General features: G+C 39.3%; 1 protein-coding gene across 1 annotated transcript in view; it reads left to right on the plus strand.

The window, feature by feature from the left end:
• The first annotated feature begins 11,583 nt into the window (after positions 1–11,583).
• The window catches only part of COL3A1 (collagen type III alpha 1 chain), a 47,974-nt gene continuing 37,863 nt past the window's right edge, over positions 11,584–21,694 (plus strand). Inside the window, exons 1-2 of the mRNA XM_058027975.1 lie at positions 11,584–11,662; positions 19,989–19,997. Of these exons, the coding sequence (XP_057883958.1) occupies positions 11,584–11,662; positions 19,989–19,997 (88 nt within the window). The remainder of the gene's footprint in view (positions 11,663–19,988; positions 19,998–21,694) is intronic.

Here is a 21,694-nt window from a genome sequence, read left to right on the forward strand (position 1 = left end):
AGGTGTCAGCCTTTCTGCATTTCTGCTCTGTCCTCATGTGATCTGATGTTCCAGGTTTCTCCATTCACAGCGTCCATGGCTCAAATGTCAACCTCTTGCCTGTGAAACTGCTTGGTCTGGTTCTTCCCAAAACCCAAGTCTCTCAGAATCCCAGCATCCCTTTTCCTGCTCACTCCAACAACACCCATCCTACACACCTTGAGAGTTCCCTCCTTGAACAGCTGACACTGTAAGTTTTTAGTTACCTATCTAGACAGGTGATTGTTTTGGTGGTTTAAGATTAGTTCTGTTCGAAGGGAGGCCAAAAACACAGAACTGCCCAGTTAGCAGAGGTTAGATGGTAACCCGTGGCACACAAATATGCTTTCACAGAAATACAGCTGGCTAAAGAAAAAGATCACTGGTGAAAATATTCAAAATATTTGTAACAATGTGCAAAGGAACAATTTACAACACTTATTTTACAACATCACATGTGTGCAGACCCTTTTACAGTACTGGCTTAAAAATTGAGGGGTGCATAAAAACACAAGCATTTCTTACATCTGAAATTAATGCTAAAAGCATGAAACTTGAGTAATTAATTTAAATTTGACATAATTGTCAAAGCAAAACAAAACGAGAAATACTGTAAAGTCTTTAGGGAAAAGTTCTCTGTTTATGCCACAAACCTACTTGCAGTGAAATTGCAGCACACAAAGAAGCACCGATTTAGCTTTCCTTAAATTTTTATTGTGTTAAGTAGTTTACAATAAAATCATTAGTGTGATGACTGTGAAACTCAGAAATGTTAAAAGAGCAAGCAGCTTCTAGCTCTTGATTCCCTGAAGATAACTGAGAGCCTGCAGGGTCAGCCAAGTAGTGGAAGCAGAGTGTCCTGCTTGTGCCTTGCTGGCTGGCTCTGGGGCTGCTTTATGGCTCCTTGGGGACAGGGGTGAGGGCTTTGGAGAGCAGGCTCTTCAGCTGCCACAGGGCTGAGTAGCTCCTCTTCAGTCTCATTCCTGGGGTTTTTCCTTTTGTCCAACTGGACTCCAGATGGTCCCAGTGCTCTTAGTTAACTAAATGATGTGTAAGTGGAATGAGAACTAGATCAGCAGCTCTAAAAAAGAGAATGCAGCAGGTAAAATATGGCAGGTAGATTCACCATCCAGGAGCCTTGAGGTCTGCAGGTTCCTCTTGTAAATAAGACAATATATATTGGGGTCCTATTTAAACCTCATAGTAGCTGCTCTTTCCAGAAAAATTGATAGTAATTTTTTAAAAAATCTTTTCTTTTGTGCTCATCAAGGTGCAGTTCAGATGCATTTGAGTCTGGATTACCAAGGTGATCAAGCCAGCCTAGATATGGTTAGTGTAACTGTTGGGGAATCAAAAGTACTTCAATGATAAGGAGTGTGGAAAGTGTCTTAGTATTGGCATGATAAAGTTGTGATGTTCCTCCAATGCTTAACATATTCAAGTGTCTGACTTACGTGTTAATAACTACAATTGTTTCCCACACCCATTGCTGAAGTGGTAGAAATAACTGTACAGTGAAATAATTTCTTTCACTTGCCATTTTTGCCTCACACTTTTACAGAAAGAGAAAATAGAAAAAAAAAATCTTTCTTGTTTATTATTTCTTTCCACTACTCAGTTCATTAAAAAGACCTTGGTTTGTCTATAAATATGTTTCCTATCTATTTGAACACTTGCATAATGAGCATCCATGTGTTTTGGAGTTCTGATTTATTTTAAACAGAATCTTCAAAGTTTCCTTTCTGCTTGAAACATATCAGAATGCCATACTTCAATATCAGTTCCAGAAAGAGCCAGATGCAGAAATTTCTGGGAAGGATTAATAGTTTTTTTCTCTTTGGAGGTGTCATTAGCTCTGCATGATCAGATTAAAGATTCCTTGCTCATTGTATTCCAAAATAGAAAAGCACTGGGTCCAAAGAAAAAGTAGTGCACATTGTTAGATTGATAACTATAAGTTATTCAAGGTCAAATTCTCTGAATTCTTATGGTTTGAATTCTTTTTTACTCTTTGCTAAGCAGAAATTGCAGTCCACCCTTCTTGTGTACTTTCACGGGTACCACATTAAAAGCAGCTTATGAATATTTAAGTATTGCTGCTGACAGTTTTGTAGCTTTTCAAAGATACTGATGAGGTGAATTTTCCTGAAGGTCGTTTGTTTGAAAACAAAGTTTCAATAAGGGTTTAAAATGAACTCTGAAAAGACACCTTATCGCAACTTTGAAAAAGTTTAAAAAAAAAATTAATAAAAAAGGCCCCATTCTTCCCCCCACTCCCCCACCCATATTAGCATATAGGAAATATTTGGTTTAAATATATGTTGTTTTTTCACCTACATGATATTTTATTCTCAAGTTAATGAAAACATAATATGACCAAAATCCATTGCTGAAATTTTGCATGCTCTATGTTCATCCATCTTTATTAGAAATCTAAGGTAAAATGCACAAATACACCAAAATGATGGTGCCATTAATTTGCCCTGAACACATATATCTTGTACTAGTGTTTTCTTTCTATCACAATGTCTTCTGCACTGAGGGGTAGGGAAACTCAGGCTTTCCCATGACATAATTTGTGAGACTTTATTTTAAATGGAAGTCCTGAGACTCAAAACCTTTTTAGTGATAACGTCACATGGCACCAATTTTTATTTCATACACCGTAAGTGTTGCAAATTCCCACCAAATATATTGTGTAGCTTTGATTCTCTTGATGTTTATTGAGGATGTATGCCCTCACCTTGGTTTGAAGAGCATGATACCTGTGGCAGCCAGATGTGGCAGGAGGGGGTATCTGCTTCAGCAGCAGCTGCTTACACAGAAAGCAGGTCTGACTTTGAGGATAGTGAGATCTATCCCACTCAAAGTTCATAAACCTTTCCATGATCCTCCCCTGTCCTTAATTTCAACAGTGGCGTACCACACACAGGCTTTTCACCATTTTACAGCAGGAGGTGGCTATTAAATATCACAAACTATATCATATCACAACCTGTTGCAACAAGTGGCAAATTTGGTGATCCTTTTCCCACTAAATTTCAAGGTGCTGCTGTGCCTTCCTGCACAGACACAGCAGCCCTGAGTCCCCAGAGCCAGGCACTGCTCGACTCTGCCAGCAAAGGGTATGTAAGAGGGAGCTTCAGGGCTATTCAAAGGAAAGCACCTTTTATTCTCTTTTGCAATGTGAAACCAAGTAAATACTCTTGTCAGTATGTTTTTCATACTTAATAACCCAAGGGCTCCTGGTGTGTATCACACCCAGGCTAACCTGCACGCACACACCTGCAGAAGGCTACTGTAAAACTTTATCCTGAGGTTGCCCCAGGCTAAAAAGCACTAGAGCAGACACTGATGGAAAGCATCATGCATCTTCTGGCTTTTTCTGTTGTTTCCCTAGAACAATCTTTGCAAGTCAGAAAACAGAAGGAATTGCACTTACTGACAAGAACAGGCATGGGGCAGGAAGCCATTTATCATTTGTATTGATATTTTTCATATCAGTTAATAAAATTTGTAAGTTTATTGATGTATTTTGTACTGCAATGCCCAATTTACCTTGGAACATGAACCTCAACAGCAGTGCAGTTCTCTGTAGCCTGTGCACAGGCAAGATTTTAGAAATATTAGCCATTATAAGAATATTGATTAAATACATCCTCAGAAATTTGTTCTATGCTGTGCCTGTATTTAAAAAATGCCTTTTTTTTTCTTCAGAAGTTCAGCTAAAAGTATAGAAGAGCTGAATGTGGGGATCTGCACTGCCTGAACAGTGGCATAGGACTAAAAAATTTGCAGTGTAATACTGCAGAATGTTGTAGTGTTTCATTCCCTGATTGCACAATTCTGTTTTCAAAAGTACCAAGAATTTGATGGGAATTCCAGTTATATTTCTGAGGAATAATGGTGAGTGACATCTGGCTGCTGAATATAGAGTTTGAAGTATCTGACAGTCTCCATAAACTGTAATTCACTAAATGTGGCACTGGATCAGGACCTGTGCTCATGCTTATTCTGCTCATGTATTTATTTTGTGTTTTTTGAAAATATTTTCTCATCCTTATGTTGTACTTTCCTGCTTGATTAACATAAGGCTGGTACTTGATAAAGTTGTAGATGGTAAGTGTGAAGTAGCTGGTTATTTGAAATTTCATTGTTCTTGCAGAGGAAGATCTTTCCTTTCTGAGTAGTTAAAATGATCATGGATGATACCTTGGGAGCTGGAAAATTCATGGTATGCAGTGGTTTAGTCCAAAATGGCAAAACATGGAGACACACCACACAGGAAGGCAGCTTATAGGAAACATAGTACAATAACAACTCTGACCTCCTGGCCTCTAGAAATTAGGAAGTGCAATTCTTAAATCAAAACCAGCACCAGAAGTTCTGGGAATGGAAACAGGCTTAATTCTCTGCAGTGCAAAGGACCCAAGATGTCTGTAACAGCGGGTCAGACTTTCAGTCCTGTGTACGTGTCTGCTTGTTTCGTGCATTCGCAGGAGCTGTGTGTTCTGGCCTTGGAAATGAGCAGAAGCCAGTGGGGGGAGATGCAGAGTGGGTGGCAGGGGACTGGCACTCTTTCCATGCTGCTGGGATGCAGAGTTGCCCTGGAGAGGAGAGATTTATATAGTCCTCTCTTCCCACAACCTCTTTGCAATCAAGACTCTGCCTCTCTCCTGTAATGCCAACTGAACTGGTTGAATTCTGCCGCTTCTGTAAACATCAGGAGAGAGTCACCCACACCACATCTCTAACCTTGCAATTATTGCTCATTGGGCTTAGTGCCATTCACCAAGATGTTCTTTCTACTGCTCCTTCTGTTTATTTTCTGCACGTGTGATTTCTTCACTGGTGTGGGTTCTGGAGCTTGACCGATCTCTGGCAAGAGTTTGGTGGAGTCCTCTTTGAGGACAGGGGTTCAGCTGGTCTGGGAAGGTGGGATGGGATGTGTTTTCATTTAAGGCATGCTCTCAATTCTTTACTCTCAAAATCATGACTACAGTATTCTTCTGTAGTCACAATGCTGGCCTAATAGTGTTGTTTTTCATTGTAATCATAGCAGCCTATTCACTCTTTTGCCATTTGAAAAAAGAAGACATTTAATACCATTCAAATAAGGATTTAATTAATTGGAGGAGGCACTTTTCTGCATTTTGCATGTGTATAGAAAATGATGTGCTGAGAAGAGTACATTCTTTTATTAGGAGTAAGAAGATTTCACACCTCAAAGCTGTTTATTGGAAAAAAGTTATATTGTTCCAATTAAAAAGCATGTTTCTCCTATTATATTTATTTCTATTTTCCATGAGACGCAATTTTTATGAAAGGAGATAGAAAACAATCCTTGTCGTCAAGTAACAAAGAGCAAGTAGATGTTGAATGAGGCATAAAAATTTTCTGATTCACAGAAAAGTTTGAATCCAATTTACATAAGGGTTTCAAGTAAAAATTTTAACATAATTATGTTATTACCACTCTTCGTGGCACAGAGTCTGCAGGGATGAAAATGAATGAATGTTTGGTATTTTCATTTGGTTCTCAGATGATTCTTCCTAACTATTGAACTTGGCCACCAGAGCTTGCTTGTTACTACTTTGGGAGCAGGGGTGGGTGTGGGTTTGTGATATTTTTTTACTCAGTGTATCTAAGAAAACTTTAGAAAACTTTCCCCCTCTTTCATGTCATAGCCCAGACAGTTCTACTGACATACAGTTGATGTGTTTGATATAGGGTTTTGAGTTCTGTAATATTAAAATAAAACCTACAAGCCATATAAAGTTTAACCATAAAATCAGTTCAGATCAGTACCATAGCTACATACCTATTTATATTTCTTTTATATCTTCTTTGTATACCATTATAATTGATGTTGTCAGTGTAGACTTTGAGACTCTCGAATACCAGGTGGTGATGTAATGTTCTTAGGACAGGATTCATTTTGGAAGGAAAGGTGTTTGAAAAGCAGAACAGATCAACCCATATATCTAAATTAGGGTCCCAAGTTGTTGCCCCATTCGTGACATGAATTCATAATTGACACCAGTTTCCAACAGCAGAGGTATAGTGGGCTGTGATACAGGATACTGGAGTTTACAGCAGAGAAAAGAACGTGAGAAGGTCACAGATCAGAAAAAAATCCTACAGAACACACGCCAAGAGAATCCTTGCAGTCAGCCCTCTGGGCTGTCCACCCACCAGTGTGAGAAGCAGCAGGGCTGGCCCCAGTGTGGTACACTTCCCCTCTTTCCAGAAAAGCAGCTGGATGCTGTTTCTCCTTTCTAAGAAATCAGTGTGCACTTGGGACATGTGGAACTCTTACAGTCCAGCAGAAAACGTCATACCTGCCTCATACCATCAAAACTGGGCTGACTCCACTCCTGAAGACTGCTACTTCTTTTCTGTTTTCAAACTGGGGTTTCATTTTTAGTGGAAGACTCTTGTATTGCAATGGTCTCTGACCTTCTTGTACATCTCCAATGGCCTTCATTTTGAAAAGGTTGTATTTTTTCAAGATTTAGGGGTTTTTGCCTTGATAATTTTTTTGCTTCCCAACCCATTAATATTGAACAGATCAAGAGTTAAAACATTTAATCCTGTGTTCTTCTCTTTTCTGTTTTTTCTAATGGATGAGTCATAGTACGGATGGCCTTTTGTTATTCTTTAGTAAATTCAAACAAGATTATTTATTCCCTCATTAGAAAAACAATAAATCAGCAAGCAGAAAAATGTGAAACAATGACTTTAAAAGATATTTGCCATATTTTAAATTTATTGGTTTGGTTTTGGGGTTGTTTTTTTATTTTTAATTTCTTAAAAATTTAATTTAAAAGAGATGACCAAAAAAGAGTGCTCCCAAAATCTTCTGGATTGCTATTGCTGAAGCCTGGAACCTTTTGATGTTGAGGTACCATAGGAACCAACAGCTGAAGTACAATAAACCCAGGCACTTCTGGGACACACAAGTGCTGTCTGGAGCAATGGTGATTTGAGCAGAGCCAACAAGAGGGAGTGATTTGCAAGATGGACCTCCACTTTCTACACCATCCCCAACGTCGAAAGGATATCCTCCTTTTTATGATAATTCATTCTTGGACTGTTGTTCTGATGAATTTAACACATTTATGTTACTTAGAGATATATCAAAATACTATTTCTTTTGTGATTGTATAAAATTAAGCATACACACAAATTCAGAACCAAGTTTACTCTTAAATTTATAAATATTTTCTGCCATCCTATATTACCTTGATGTCCAACAACCACAAGCTGCAGAGCACAAAAGCCTTTATGAGAGACTCTTCTGACAGAAAATCTTGTAGCTGTTTCATCAAATACTTCCTGAGGTGCATAGGACTGTGCTATTTCTTTAAGAAGTGCAGATCTGCAGTTTTTCCAGTTGCCAAGTGAAAATCTGGATTAGAGACGAGAAGAAAGGATTCCTTTCAAAATAATTTTGACACCTCAGTGAAAAGGAGGAGCATCCTCACAAAGGCATGGAGCCAAAGTTCTGCATTAATGGATTCCATCCCTGGAGACAGATGAAGGTGCGTGCTCAGTACAGAGAAACCCCGCCCTGGCCATGGATGTCAAATTCCCCAGCACTCAGTACAACCAGAGGTCATTAAACTGCTTTGGCTTCTGTCCCTCCTGCTGGGAAGAGAAAATGCTGTGGGTGCTGTCTCTGCTTCACCCCTATGCAGTCATAATGTTGGCTCTGCCTTAAGAGCCTTCACAGCTGTGCTGTAACACAGTTAGCTCCCAACATGACTCAGATGAAGGATTTTATTTAATCTTCACAGGACTTTGGAAAAAAAGGAGAATTTTAGTTTGTGGAAACCTTGAGAATGTGCAAAGCCGAAAAAAGAGGACATGAGAACAAGAGGCTGGGTCTCAAAACTTGATTTCCCATTGTCTTATGATAAAATTTCAGTGAAAATGGAAAGATGAGAGAAGAATGAAACCATTTCATTGCTTTGGCTGCCTTCATTCCTGTAATAGTCCGTTAGGGCATCAGTCATGATTTGCATTGCTTCTATTTCACAAACAGGAAAGGTTGAGGAGTATGTGGCTGTGTTTTGGGGTTTTCTTTGTTTAGTGGCTCTAGACAGTTTTTCTTATAGGTTCTTTCCCCCACTGTGCTTTCTGTCACTATTTGCACTATTCACAATGCTTTATTTGTGTGAAATATACACTCCTTTTAAAATATGGAGATTCTTTACTATCATTAAAATCCACACAGAACAAAAAAAAAAAAAAACTATCTGGTTGCTGGCATAGGAGTAACTGCAATGGTAAAATTTGAAGATTCTCAGTTCTGATGAAGCTCTCAGAAACAAGGAATATTTGCCAGCTGATTCTACAGGCCAGAACTTCAGGAACTTTTAAAGCAACACTTATATAATTTACTTACATAAGGACAGAATATTTGGCAGGGTGGACAAGAGGTTGCTTGATAAATATGTAAAAGCAAATCTCTCATTTGTCTCTCTTAGGCAGAATGTCACTAACCACAATACTCAAACAGGCACAAGGAATCCCAGATTGCATGAATATTCCAGCATGTGCTGGAGAGGTAGCCAGCAGTTTCAATCTACATATCTTTTATGGTATTTACCATAGAGCACAAATACATTCAATAACTTTTACAAGCAATTGTTTCAGGTTCCTCCATCAAAAGTGCACCAATTTTGATATGAGTACTTTTTCCAGTTTAGTCCAGATGCCTTGACATTGCATCTCTAGGAAGATGAGTTCTAAACAAGAGCTACCTATTAAATAATCCAAAATTTCCTGCAAGACTCAAGAATCTGTTTTTTAGGGGGGCTGTTTCTGTGCAGAGGATGTGCAAAGGAAGATTTTGAACACAAAGTGTGCAGAGGACGTTCAAGGAATGTTGCTGTGCCACAGCCTCCTCAGGCCATGTAAGTCAAATGGTGATTGCCACTCAAAAGGAATTGACTTGTGACAGTGAGTGGCAATTGCAAGAGAGTTTTACACTAGAGTTATGAAATCAATTCTACAACCACTATTATATGAAGGTAACATTGATGAAGAATATGTAGCTGAACATTGATGTGCATTGTTCCTTGAACCACAGAAAATACACTGCAAAAACCAAGGAAGGGCTATTGTTTTTACGGGATGTAATCATCAAAGATATGGTTTATGCTTCTATACAGAAACCCCAGGATTCATTTCTGTACAAATTCAAGCACACATGTCGATACTCCAATGCCCATGGCAAATAGTAGGTGTTAGGGATAAATTTGGGTTCATAATCTAGTTATAGAATAGCATAATATTTAAGGTGAACAATCCAGAAAAGTTAGAATTTAAATTTTGTTCAGACAAGTGTTGTAGTGTAAAAACTGAAGTCAAGCAATAGTGAAAATAAGAGAGTCACCAAGGGTGTTCTTTTTTTTAAAGCTTAGAGTTAAGAAATTTAAAGAAATGTTTATTGCTGTCAAATGGGCTAAAATATTTGCAGAACTCACTGTGAAAGTGTCTTTAAATCAAAGACCTTGAACTAATTCTATTTTTTCCTCAAATGTGAGCACTTACCAATTAACAGTCATTAGGCCTCATTAAAATTAAACAATCACTGTGGCAAACACATAGGCATTGTTACAGAGACTTGATCTGCATGCAAGTCTTGATAAAAATTAATTCAGTTTCATTCTCCTACAGCTGAGAATGGTTTTTATCCAGGGTTTGATCTGCTTGTACGTACCTATTGAAGAGAGACAAACAAATTCAGATTCTTGGATTTATTTCTTGTTCTATCTTATGTTCTGAGCATAACTTCAGAACCTTGCATAAAAATGTGAAGCCTGTTGTATTATAGGATGTCTCAGCAGGAGCTGGTTATCTATTTGTTGATGGTAGCTACTTGAATGCAATAAACCAAATAACCTATCCTGTTAAGTGATATGATCCTGGATATGAAAACTCAAATCTGCAGGAAATAGTTCAGCCAGTGCAACAGAGACAGCATGGAGTATTGGGAGATCCAGGGGGAAAAAGAATGGTGTGTAATTCCTTTGGAATGTATCAAGGCATTTATACCTTATAAACATTTAAGACACAGAAGAAATGCTCAGGATGTGTTAAAAGCGACATCAAATTATTCAAGACCTCTTCACACTTGCTTCAACCGGCTCTACCTCAGGTGACCCCAGCAGATGAGGGTGTTTCAGTTTAAGTGCAAATTTATTTCAAATAGGTTTTGCAATGAGATCCAGTACCTACTAGATTAAACTTTAGGCTGTTCTTATTTTGTGATGCACACAGAGCTAAGGGCCCCTTTTTTGGATGGCAGTTCACGGCACTCACAAATTATCGGGAGGAGGGATGGTTCCCTGGGTCACTGTAATCACAGCAACACCTGAGAACAAATGAATGAGCACTTCTGCAGGACATGACCTGGATCAGATTGATTGACTGAGAGCAGCAATTGGTTTGATCATTGTTTGAGCAGAGATGTCCACTGTGGCAGCTTCTTGCATTCACTCTGGGGTCTTTTAAGGCTACATTCCCAGCAAAACTAGATTCATAACAAAACCTGCTCAAACCACCTGATTTGGAAAACAAGTTTGTGTGTTGTGGTCTTATTCTCAGTGAAGTTTTGTGTGGAACAAAGAAATAACTAGGTTTAAAAGGCATTTGTAGTTTCAAGATTTCTTTTCTTCTTTTTTTTTTTTTTTTTGGTCTTCTCTACCTTCTTGTTTGAGGAGCAAACAGACAAAAAAAAAAGTTCTGCATTCCTTTCAAATGTTGTAATGACAGCATCAAACTGAATTACTTGAAAAGATTTAGTTTGAGATTGATGCTTGTGATTTGCAATCTTGTTCTCTTCATAATTTTTTTTAATGTTTGCGTTCTCCCCAGGTAACACAAAATCACGTTGTGAGGTGGAAAAAGTGAGAAAAGCCCTGGAACAGAAGTGTGATTTTCAGAACTTCCTTTGATTAACTCTGATTGCACATTAGCAGAAATACCCAGGTTTGCTCCTCCACTTCTGGGATTCTTTCAGTCTGTGCAGCTACACCTCCACTTAGCTTTTATCTTTGTTAGGGAGCACTGAGAACTAAAAATCCTCTTTGGGTTTTACCCATTGACTCCTAATTAACACGAAAAAATGCTTTACCCCGGGTACTTTGGCATGGGGCTTTTTTTTCACGTGCATATATGTCACATAGAGTGCACACTAACTGCTCATATACAGTGTCAGCATGCATTTCGTACGCACACAAAAGTTCCAGATGTGCTGTGTATCTTGTTTAGTTGACTTTAGTCTTCTGTAAAGCCAAGAGAAATATTAATCATTCATTTACTGTTAGGGGATGGGTCTTCTTCTCATGTTTCAGTAAAGGGGGTGGAAAAGAAAAGTAAGCCAATTTTTTTCCTATTTAAGGCCAAAGCTGGGGAATGCTTGTGGCTGAGTTCTGTACATGGCCCGGTGCTGGAAGGGCAGGGAACAACCGATGTTGCTATTTTGAACAGATTTTTTTCTTCCCCCCCCATTTTTTATTTTTGCACAGAGAGTCTCATGTCTAATATTTAGACATGATGAGCTCTGTGCAAAAAGTAACTTTGCTCATTCTTGCCGTGTTTCAACCCTCAGTTATTTTGGCACAACAAGTCGGTGAGTAATTCAAGCTTCTTATGATTTCATGTTTTTATTTTATTTTTATTTTTACCAATAATTGTAATAGCTTGTCAGAAGTGTGTATGCACCAGTCTCACCAGAACACTTTTCCTTCACTAATTCAGCAGTCAGATGTTTAATGGTGAAGCTGAAAGCTGCAGGGATTTGCAGTATCATCCCAAAGGTTTTTCTTTGCTTTGCTTTCCTTAAAGTTAGAAGGACTGTACAGTGCTGTCTGCCTTGGCTGCATTTGTTCTTGTTCTTACTTGTTTTCCTGCTACAGACACTAAGGAAATTCTAAGCTATTTCTTTAAACTCTTGGAATAACATTATAGCTGTTAGCTCCGTGCTGTGTGGAAGCTCTTTTTCACAAGGAAAAATTCTTTGCTTCCAGCTATTTTATTTGGAGTTCTCCTTTGTAGTTGTTTGTCTTACACTGGCAGCGTGGGGTTTTCTTTCAACAATTTGCATGCAGGAAAAAAAGCCTTAAAATTCTGAATGGTTTTGTTGAAGGAGTTTTTAAGAGTGATATATGAAAATATGTCAGCTTACAGAATTTTTACTTTGGCATAGAACAGGAGGGTAAATCAATTCCCTCGGCTGCAATAGTTTGAATCAGGCATCTGCAGGCTGTTTCAGCCCTTCATGAGACTGATTAGCAGTTGATGGTATGTGTAAGTCCATGTGAGTGTGTGTGTGCATGTTTACAGAGAGCAAGAACACTAAAAGCCAACTGAACATGGAATTCAGAGGGGAGAGAAGTACTTTGTATACAAGAATTCAACCTAGAGTGAAGATAAGTGTGGTATGAGTATTTAAGTTAAACAGATGACATTCCACAAGTACAGCTGACCTTTTTTGGATGTGCTCAGTTCCTGCTTGCCAGATATTGTAAAACCAGTCCTTCCTTAAGATAAAACACTTTTCTCTCCTGTAAATATGAAAGATCAGCAATTTGTTTATTCCTACAGAGAGGCAAGGAATAACCTTACAATTAACTCAATAAGCAGCAGCCAAAGAAACTGTAAAGGAAAGCCAAATGTCTTTAAAATCACACACTACACCACTCTGTATGTCACACATCAAGAAAATAATTAGTTGAGCCAGTTCATGGCAAGCCCATCTGTCTCACCATACCTGGACAGGGACCTCTGCCGAGGGGTGAGCGACTCCACCAGGAGCAGCCTGTTGGCACTGGAGCACTTGGAGCTCAGGAGGATCTGTGCATGAGCAAAGCAGGCAAGAGCCTCTGCAGCACCAGCCCCCCTAGCCTAGCACAGACACAGGCTGTGCCTAAGTGTCTACAAAAAAAAAACCCAAAAAACAACCAAAGCATATATTCTGTAGAGAGTAAACAGAATTTACTGTGAACTGATCCTTTTCTGTTTCTGCCTTGCCGTATACAAACTCTCTCTCCAATAATGAGTAAAAATTATAAAATTCAGTGATTATAAAATTTGGGCAAATATGTGCTGTGAGTTTTCTCTACTTCCAGCAGCAGATAATATATATTGTTTATATTTTACATGCAGTAAGTGTTCTTTTGTATACCTGTGTCTGTCATCAGAGGAATAAGCACTAAGACACAATCCAATATAAAGAGAAGGAACATCAATTTTATTTCTCTGCATAAACAAACTCCTCCTGGGTGCCAGGTCTCCTTCCCTCACTCTAGTCATATCCTTGGACATTTCTGAGGTGCAACATATATTTGACTCAATAAATGGTAAAATTTGGGTAGAAGAACAATGCACAAATGAAGTGTCAATGAGTATTCTCATTTCTCTGCCACATTCCTGTTTCATGGTGTTATAACATTTCCTTACTGGGCTAACTTCCATACTATTTACAGGGATGAGGTTACACAGAGAGACTGATAAATCACTAGTTATCTCTTAAAAGCTGGATGCTCTCCTCACTTTAGAATGTTTCTTTCCACACATTTGAATATGCTTTTCTCACAGAAAATTATAGTTGAAGGAGTTGATTATTCATATCACTAATTCATGTGCAGGGCAGGGAATGGACTGGGAAACCAAATTTTCCACAACTGAAAAGAGAATTTCCAGACATGCTGAAATGCTCTCTCTTGTCAAGAAAAATGTTTATATGGTTAGTATCAAATGTAAGTCAATATAAAATTTTCCTTAGGAAAGCCTGCCAGGAGACAAGACTTGGCAAGATATTAAGGAAACTGCTCAGTATATACTGAGTTTAGGGTAGTCAGATGTACCCCTGGGCTATGTGTTTCTTTGTCTTGCTGTAATAGCTTGGAATGGGGATTTGAGTACAGCCTCAGGCTAAACCTCTTCTAGAGCCTGGGATCTGGATACTGTGCAGCAAGGAATACCATCTGAACTCAAAAGCTGTATGTCCTTGTAACTCATCAGGATGTTTTTAGCCCAGAGGAGAAATCACCTTGACACAATCCAGGTTTTCTGATGTGTGTCAGGGCTTTCCAGCCCTGCCCATGTCCAAGATAAGATGCTCCCTGATGGCTGACAGGACACCAAGCCAGGATTTCAGGACATGACAGATGATTCAGAGTCCAGCAATGCACATTGGGTTCCACCCTTTGAAGGCACCTTTGCATCCTGCATGTTAAACTGCTCAAATGAATAAGATATTAGAATGCTTCTTTAGGAAAGAAATCCATCTCCACCCAAGTTGTGAAAGCATTTGCTAAGATTTGCAGCCTGCATTCATCCCATTTATCTTGAGTTTGTAGAGGCAATCATGACAGCTACATCCAGAAGACAGAATAAGTTTTAGCTAGCCAGACTGGAGGTATTTGGCAATTTCCACTGCCTACAAAGGAAGCACATCCACAGTGCCCTCACATCAGTGCCAAAAGGGAAGCCAGATGGATTTGGGCCTGTCTCAGCTGCATCTGTGATGCTTAAAGGACACCTCAGTGAGCCAGAGCAGGACACTTCTCGTAGGTACAACCCAGTCCTTGAGGAACTTTGCTGAAGTCATTAGGAAAACTCTACTGCTCTGAAAGCAGTGTGGCAGCACTGCCAGAAACCCTTCAGTATTATTCCAAGTAATTTTTTGCTCTAAGGTAATTTAGTGTTTTCCTTGTAATGCAAGTATTATCATGGATGTTTGGTCAGAAAACTCATTTCTGAGGTAATGGCTGAATGCTAAAATCTCTCTGACAAGACTTATTGACCTTTCATACTACTTCCAGTTGCAAATTTCAGTTTTAAAATGATATATAACCATTACATGTAGGTTTCAGGAGCCAGCGTGCAAATTACTTTTCATGCTGAGCACCCATTTCTGATCCCAGAGAAAAGAATGATATTTCAGGAAAACTTGTAAACAGCTGATATGGCCATTTTGCATTCTTTTTTTATTAACTGGGAAGGATTAGATAGCATGTAAAGTGGATGGGTACTGTACAGATGTAGTTTATTTGTGAGACTGCTAGACTGTCATGTTTAGCAGTTAGCTGTATGGAACACTGCACACATGTGCTCTTTGTTGATAAATTTCCAGTTTAAGGGTAATGCTAACAACAGAACTATCTCTCCTCAAAGGTTTTGGTAACTCAGAAAGGTTTCTCTCCAGAATTTTGACAGTAAAACCAGATGATGCAAATCTGTGTGCCAAGAGATAATTAACCATTGTAAGTAACCTGGACTTTGCAAAGTAATGAAATATCTGGGATCTGCTCCTCTTCTTCCATTTTTCCATTTTTTTTTACCAAGCACACAGCAGACAAGGTTATGCTTAGGAAAATTGAAACATTCCTTTCTGGTCTGGAAAAATCATGCTAAATGAAAGCCTGGGGAATCCACCCCCTCCAAACATTATATATATGTTCTTGGAAATATGACAAATTTCATAAACACATTTTATATCACACACCCCTGGAACACATTAGCCTTAGGAAAATGAGACTATTATATAACCCTTTCATTATTTTCCAGATTTGTTTTTGACTTGAGACCAAATCACCAAATCTACACAGACTGATTTTTCTGAAAGAGGAGGTGGAGTTGGAAACATCCACTGCTTTATTACAGTGGGGAGAGGCAGAGGTAGAAGGGTGTTGTTGCTGGCACAAACCTCACTGTTGATGCCTGGGTCAGAGTCATTACGTTTGCTCTCCTCTTAGTGCTGCAGATTACAAGCAGATCCTGTTTCCTCTTCCAGCTTCTGCCAAAGTGTTGAGGTTTGAAATAAGCAGCCAGGTGTCACTTGCAAACTCTGCTGATGCCAGCCTTTCACAACAGCTAGGGGAGAGTTGCAATTAATGCTGCTCAAAAAAAAAAAAAAAAAGAAATTACCATTGCTTTTTTGTTCCACAGGCTAGCTGAGAAACCAGACTGACATTGTTCCATTATTCATTATCCCAGTTATGTGCTAGTCTTGTTCACACCCTGTTTTAATCAGAAATCTGCAGAAAACGGGACATACCTGCCCTCCTAATTGGGACAGCATACTGAGGGTTGCTAATGGAAGTGATGCAGAGCAGCATTTAGCATTCAGAGTTAAAAGCAACCTCTTCAGAGTTGAAAGGTTCAGCCTACCAGGAAGGGCAAATCATAACAAAATGCACTTTCCCAGGCTAGCGGGCACCTGGAGCACTGTATCGCTCTTGATTTTCAGTGGAAGGTTACTGGTCTGCTGAAGAGCACAAGCCACAGCTGCTGTAAGAGTTGCAAGATTTAATTTGTTGGTTTGGAGTAATAACTTGTCAAAGCTCACAGAATTAGATATTAGTGCAATGGTCATGCCATTTATATTCTAGGTTATGCTGTCCTTTAGTCATGCTTCTTTAAGAAACTAGGCAAAAGATCTCAGTTAAGAAAAGGGAAATTGTTGGCAATGGCAAAGATATGTTGTTAACAAATAGGGGTTTTTATGGTCTTAAAGTAACTGGATTAGGGTCCTACACTGTTGCAGTTTGATATGATGGAGCACAGTTCAATGTGTTATTGGCAGCACCCAAAAAATAATTAAAAAAAATAAAACAGACTTGAGAAAGGTATAATAAAATGTGTTCTGATTCAACACTGCTGCTGTTAGCCCATTCTCCATGTTGTAGCCTGGTAAATTGTAGATTATGGTTTAGAGTTGAGTATCTACCACCAATTGTCTATAATTTTGAGACATTTTGATTTTGGTTTTTGGCAGATGATAGGTAACCTTCAACCCTAAATGTAACAAACGTTTTAGTGTCATCATTTACCTGCTACAATACTTTGCCTATCCCTGCTTCTACATATCCATGGTGATACACCTTGTACCAAAGGAGGACTGGGCACAGATGTGATTCCTGCTCCAGGGTGGGTGCAAGAAGGGTTATTTTACCTCTGTAACTGCAGGTCAGGCTGTTGAGGGCAGTGAGGCTGCAGAGCATGCTGCAGCCCTGGCCCGCAGTGTGCTGCCCACCTGCATCCCAGGGGATGCTGTGGATTCCTCCTGGAGGGCTGGCTCTCAGGGCCATGCTTGTCACACCAGTGGTGTCCCTATGGCAGAGGTGCTGTGGGGTGGCTCGCTGCTGGCAGCTTCCCACAGCCTTGGTGACTGCTGCAGCACAGTTACTTCTCTAGGGATTTTCTTCCACTCAATCTTTTGATGCACAGGGTTCATGAAGCTTTCCTTTCTGTCCTCTCTGTGGCTTCCCTGACAAGAGACGTTTTGTCACTGGAAAAATCTGTAAGGAATTCCCACAGAATTTCTTGATTTTTCTCCATTCAACACAGTCAGACTTTGTTTCAGGAAAAAAGATTTACATATTTATATGCAGTGGCCATGCTATTAATATTTCTCACATGGCTTTGAGACTGTACTAAAAAGAAAAATCAAATATTAACCCTTGCATTGCTTCTGACTATGGTTAATAAGGAGAGACCCTCCAAGTAAAAAATTACAAATTACTGGAATCAGAAAGTCTCTTCTGTAACTACAAGAGAGACAGGGGGAAGTCTGCTAACCCTATCTTAAATGCTGGAAGTGTGCAAGGAGGAATGAGATCCACCATTCACTGTAGAGTAGCTCATCTTTCACATATAGGTATAGTACATTGTATTTTTCATTTGTATTTTCAAGCAGTCATTATTTTTTCTCATCTTCTGTTTTATAGGAAAGGTTATTTGAATTTTGATTAGAGGAAACTTAACCTACTTCCAGCCACTGCTTCTCTTTATTTATTTTCACTTCAGAGCCAGTCTTGTCTCTGGGTTTGCAAAGTGGAAGCCTCTGCCTGTTTCATGTCAACATGACAATGGAAAACATGATATAACCCCCTCCAACAACAACCGTTTGTTGGCTTTAGTTTGGATAAACTTCAGCTCTGGGACTTCTGGTTTTGTTTAGTTTAGCAGAGGAGATTCCTTTCAGATTAGCTCAGAGACTACTTCCATTTTCCCCCATTTATGTCAAACCCTTCATTTAAACATGAACTATCAGAAGGAGAATGCAAATGGTACTTCCTTTAACAATGTCTGCACATTTTTGTCCTGCTTTGATTCACACAAATACTCCATGAAGAGAAATCTGCCAGGAAGGAGAAAGCATGCACAGGGCTTTGAACAGGAAGAATGTGAGGGTAATGAAAATATATGTATTTCAAGGCTGAATGTGTTTTTTTGTTTTGAAAGCCTAGGCCTTCTCCTACAGCTAAAAGGGCACCCAAATGACTGTCAAGAAATGAAGGATGTGACTTTTAGATTAAAGACTTTAGCAGAGTTTGGCCTTCAGCAAAATGCAAAAGTATCCACAGCCACTGGAGACACATCCCTTTCTGCTGCTGGATTTCTCTTTCATGTCACTGTGCATCCCACCCTGGAGGGTGGCACAGGCACCTCTGCTTTCCCATCAGGTGAAACCTTTCCTCCTGAGTGCAAACCTTTCTTGGGCTGCCTGGGCAGCTTCAGGCACCCCTTTATTCCCAACTCCAGCACTGCAAAGGGCAGCAGAATCGCAGAACCAACCCAGGCACGTTTTGCAGCAGTAGATATGAAAGGATGATCTGTGTCTGGAAAATACTTCCCACAGCAATTCAGCTCTGGCAGTTCTTGGAAAACTCCTGGACATAATCAGTTCCCACTGAAGCTCCCTGCAGCTCACACCCAGTGACCAGTGGGTGCATTAGAAGGCTGTCTGCAGCAAACATCTTTTTTCTCTCTTCTTTCCCTTTTTGCTGCTTCTTCTCTTTTCCTTCTTTTCATTTTCTTTTAGGAAAATAAGCAAGAACAAAATTGCATCCTTTTTTTTCAAAGAGATGAGGCCGAGACAATTGCTCACCCGAACAGAGTTAATGGGAAATATGGGAAGCATCGCTCATTGTTCCTTTGATGTTCACTGTAATTGCCATGCTGAGCATCAAAGGAGAGTAAACTACATCCCCCATGCTTTCCTTCAGCAATAAGCAGCAAAAATAGGATTCATATTTTCTTGGAAAACACTTTTATGTTCATGAGAGCCTCTTTAAAAAAAAAAACCTTCAGCTTCTCTGTTTTTGGCTTTTAATCTACTGTATGGTGTTTTCTTGTTTCCCTGCAGAGCAGTAGTCATTCTGTGCCAGCTGTTTAAGAGAGGAATGTCCTAGTGAAAGCAAACAATGGGCTGTGCAGTGGGAATTGCAAATCTTTGAAAAGAGTAATTGAAATCTGCTCAGACATTTTGAAGATTCTTTGCACAATATTCTAAGGCTGTTGGTGGCTTAGCTGTTGGCAGGGTGGTCCTCTTTGTAGCTCCCTCTTTTTTGTATGAACAGAATAGCATTAATGTGGAGGAGTGGGGGGAAGAAAGAAGAAAGGTTTTCTAGTCCAACTGATTATTTCTGAGCAGCTGAAGAGAGAAAGATTGCTGTAAATGTCTTTCAGTGAAGAATCAAAAAAGTGAATTGTGCAGAGTCTTTTCATTTATCAGGTGTTCTCTGGCTCCAGCTGTTTCACTCATACCTTTTAAGGGCTCAGCAGATAAACTGTGCTGGATGGGGTTGTGTCTGCTGCAGATGTTCCAGCCCTCCTGGGCTATGTGGTGCTGTTTATTCTCACCCTGTGCCAGCTGGGGTTGTTGCTGCACAGAGCAGGGAGAGCTAAATCTGTGCCAGGCCTCAGGCAGCCACTTCAGTAGCAAGGCTGCTGACCTCTGATATTAATAAAAAGCCAGCTCTCTGCTTGCAGGCTCTTCGCGGCACCAAAAGTGTGAATTTTCACCTCCCAAGGGAATTAGTTAGGAAGATTCGTAGGTCTTTGTGCTTGAAAAATGTCCAGGCATAGAACTTGATATTTAAAAGTGTCTCCAAAATTAAATTGTCTTTGGTACCCTGAGAAAACCCTCACAATACTTACTTTAGTAGCCCTAGGAGGTTGACAATAAGAGCATTGTATCCAGTGTACAAATAGCCATTTAATATCCTCTATGAGGCAGATTAAGAAGAATTTCAAATACTGCCATCCATATCCAACAAACTGTCCAAAATGGATGTGGGGTGAATTAGTACAAACTGGAATAAGGAGTGAATGAATACAAAGTGTTTTGCAGATGAATCTAGGTTAATGATGCTCTATGCATTTAGAACCCCACCACAACCTTCTGAATTACAAATACCCTTAATTTATTGGCAGTCAAAGATATGATTCTTTTCTTTAGACAGTATGCCAGAGCACTCTAATCCTTCACTGGAATATGAAATGCAAGAACCAAATCCTTCATTTACTTCCAACTTCTGAAATTACAGGGAAACCAATAAAATCGTGCAGGGACTTAGGCCAGCGTAGAATTTGCCCCCCTGCTGCTTTACTCATCTCAGATGTAAGTCTGTCATGGCTGTGGAGTTATATTGGGGTGACTTTGTCCAAGGTATCTGAAAATATAAATGATATTACCACATGTATTATACTGCCATTGTAACATTTCCCATCTGCTTCAGCCTCAGGAGAGAAGCATTGAATCAGGCTGATCTCTTCCAAGGCAAACCACAGAAACAGCATTGCATAAATCTGTTCACTCTCTCACAGGGCTGAGGGGAAAGAGAGGATCGTGTCCCACTTGAAATTTTAATTACTTGCCAAAAATTGTTTTAATTACAAATTTAGACAATGCAAAACAAAAGTCATACATTTTTCCCCACACAGTGTTTAGGTTTTATCATGCCAGAAGCTTAAAGCATCATTAATTAAGTAGTTACAGTTCAGTGTTTTAAATGAGATTCTTTGTGGATCAAACTTCAACAATTATCAGTTTGTATTCATTCCCTTTCTCTTATCAGATCAAAAGCTGAAACTCTCATGATGTTTTGGATCTGTCAGAGTGATTGTACAGTCTGGGAAACCTGTGCACAATGACTTTTCCAGTTTTTTCTTTATTCTTCCCAGGGCTGACCTATTCAAGAACTGTCTCAAAGAACCCTCCAATGTTATAAACTCTGCCTGGTCCTAGCTAAAATCAGGAATGCAGAACTTTGTCTTTGAGCTACACCTTGGGGCTGACTTTTTTTTTTTTTTTTTTTTTTAAGTTTGGCAAAATCTTGTGCTGTACTTTAGTAAATTTTTCCCATTAATTGATCCTAGTAATGTTGAGCTTGAACTATTACTTTTCTTTAGAAATATGTTAGGCCAGCTTCTTATCAAATACAATTGGAAGTGGTCAAGCGTTCAAAACTAACATTGCCTTGACAGTTAGATTCTGACTCTAGAAGTCTTCATCAACTGCCCAAGGAATGAGCAGAATACATGTTTAAAGAACCTGATAAATCCATTAAATCATCAGAAATCATATTGGACCTTATATTTATGTCCATTTTTGCTTAGTTGAAGACACAAGTCTTTATGAAAGAATTTGGTATCATTCACTCTAACGATAAGTAGATTAAAATCATTATTTCTGCAGACTAATATTAGAATTTATGCCAGCACTACCGCTAAATAGCCATAAAAGAAGTTCTTGCAGCCTGTTCCTTATTTTTAGCATGACACCACATGGCACAAAAAGTGATGTGCCAAAAAATATTGAAATGTAAGAACAGAGGGGATGGAAAAATCTCATAGGCATTTTACCAGTAAC

The sequence above is a fragment of the Melospiza georgiana genome, chromosome 7, assembly GCF_028018845.1.
Source record: "Melospiza georgiana isolate bMelGeo1 chromosome 7, bMelGeo1.pri, whole genome shotgun sequence".
NCBI lineage: Eukaryota > Metazoa > Chordata > Aves > Passeriformes > Passerellidae > Melospiza > Melospiza georgiana.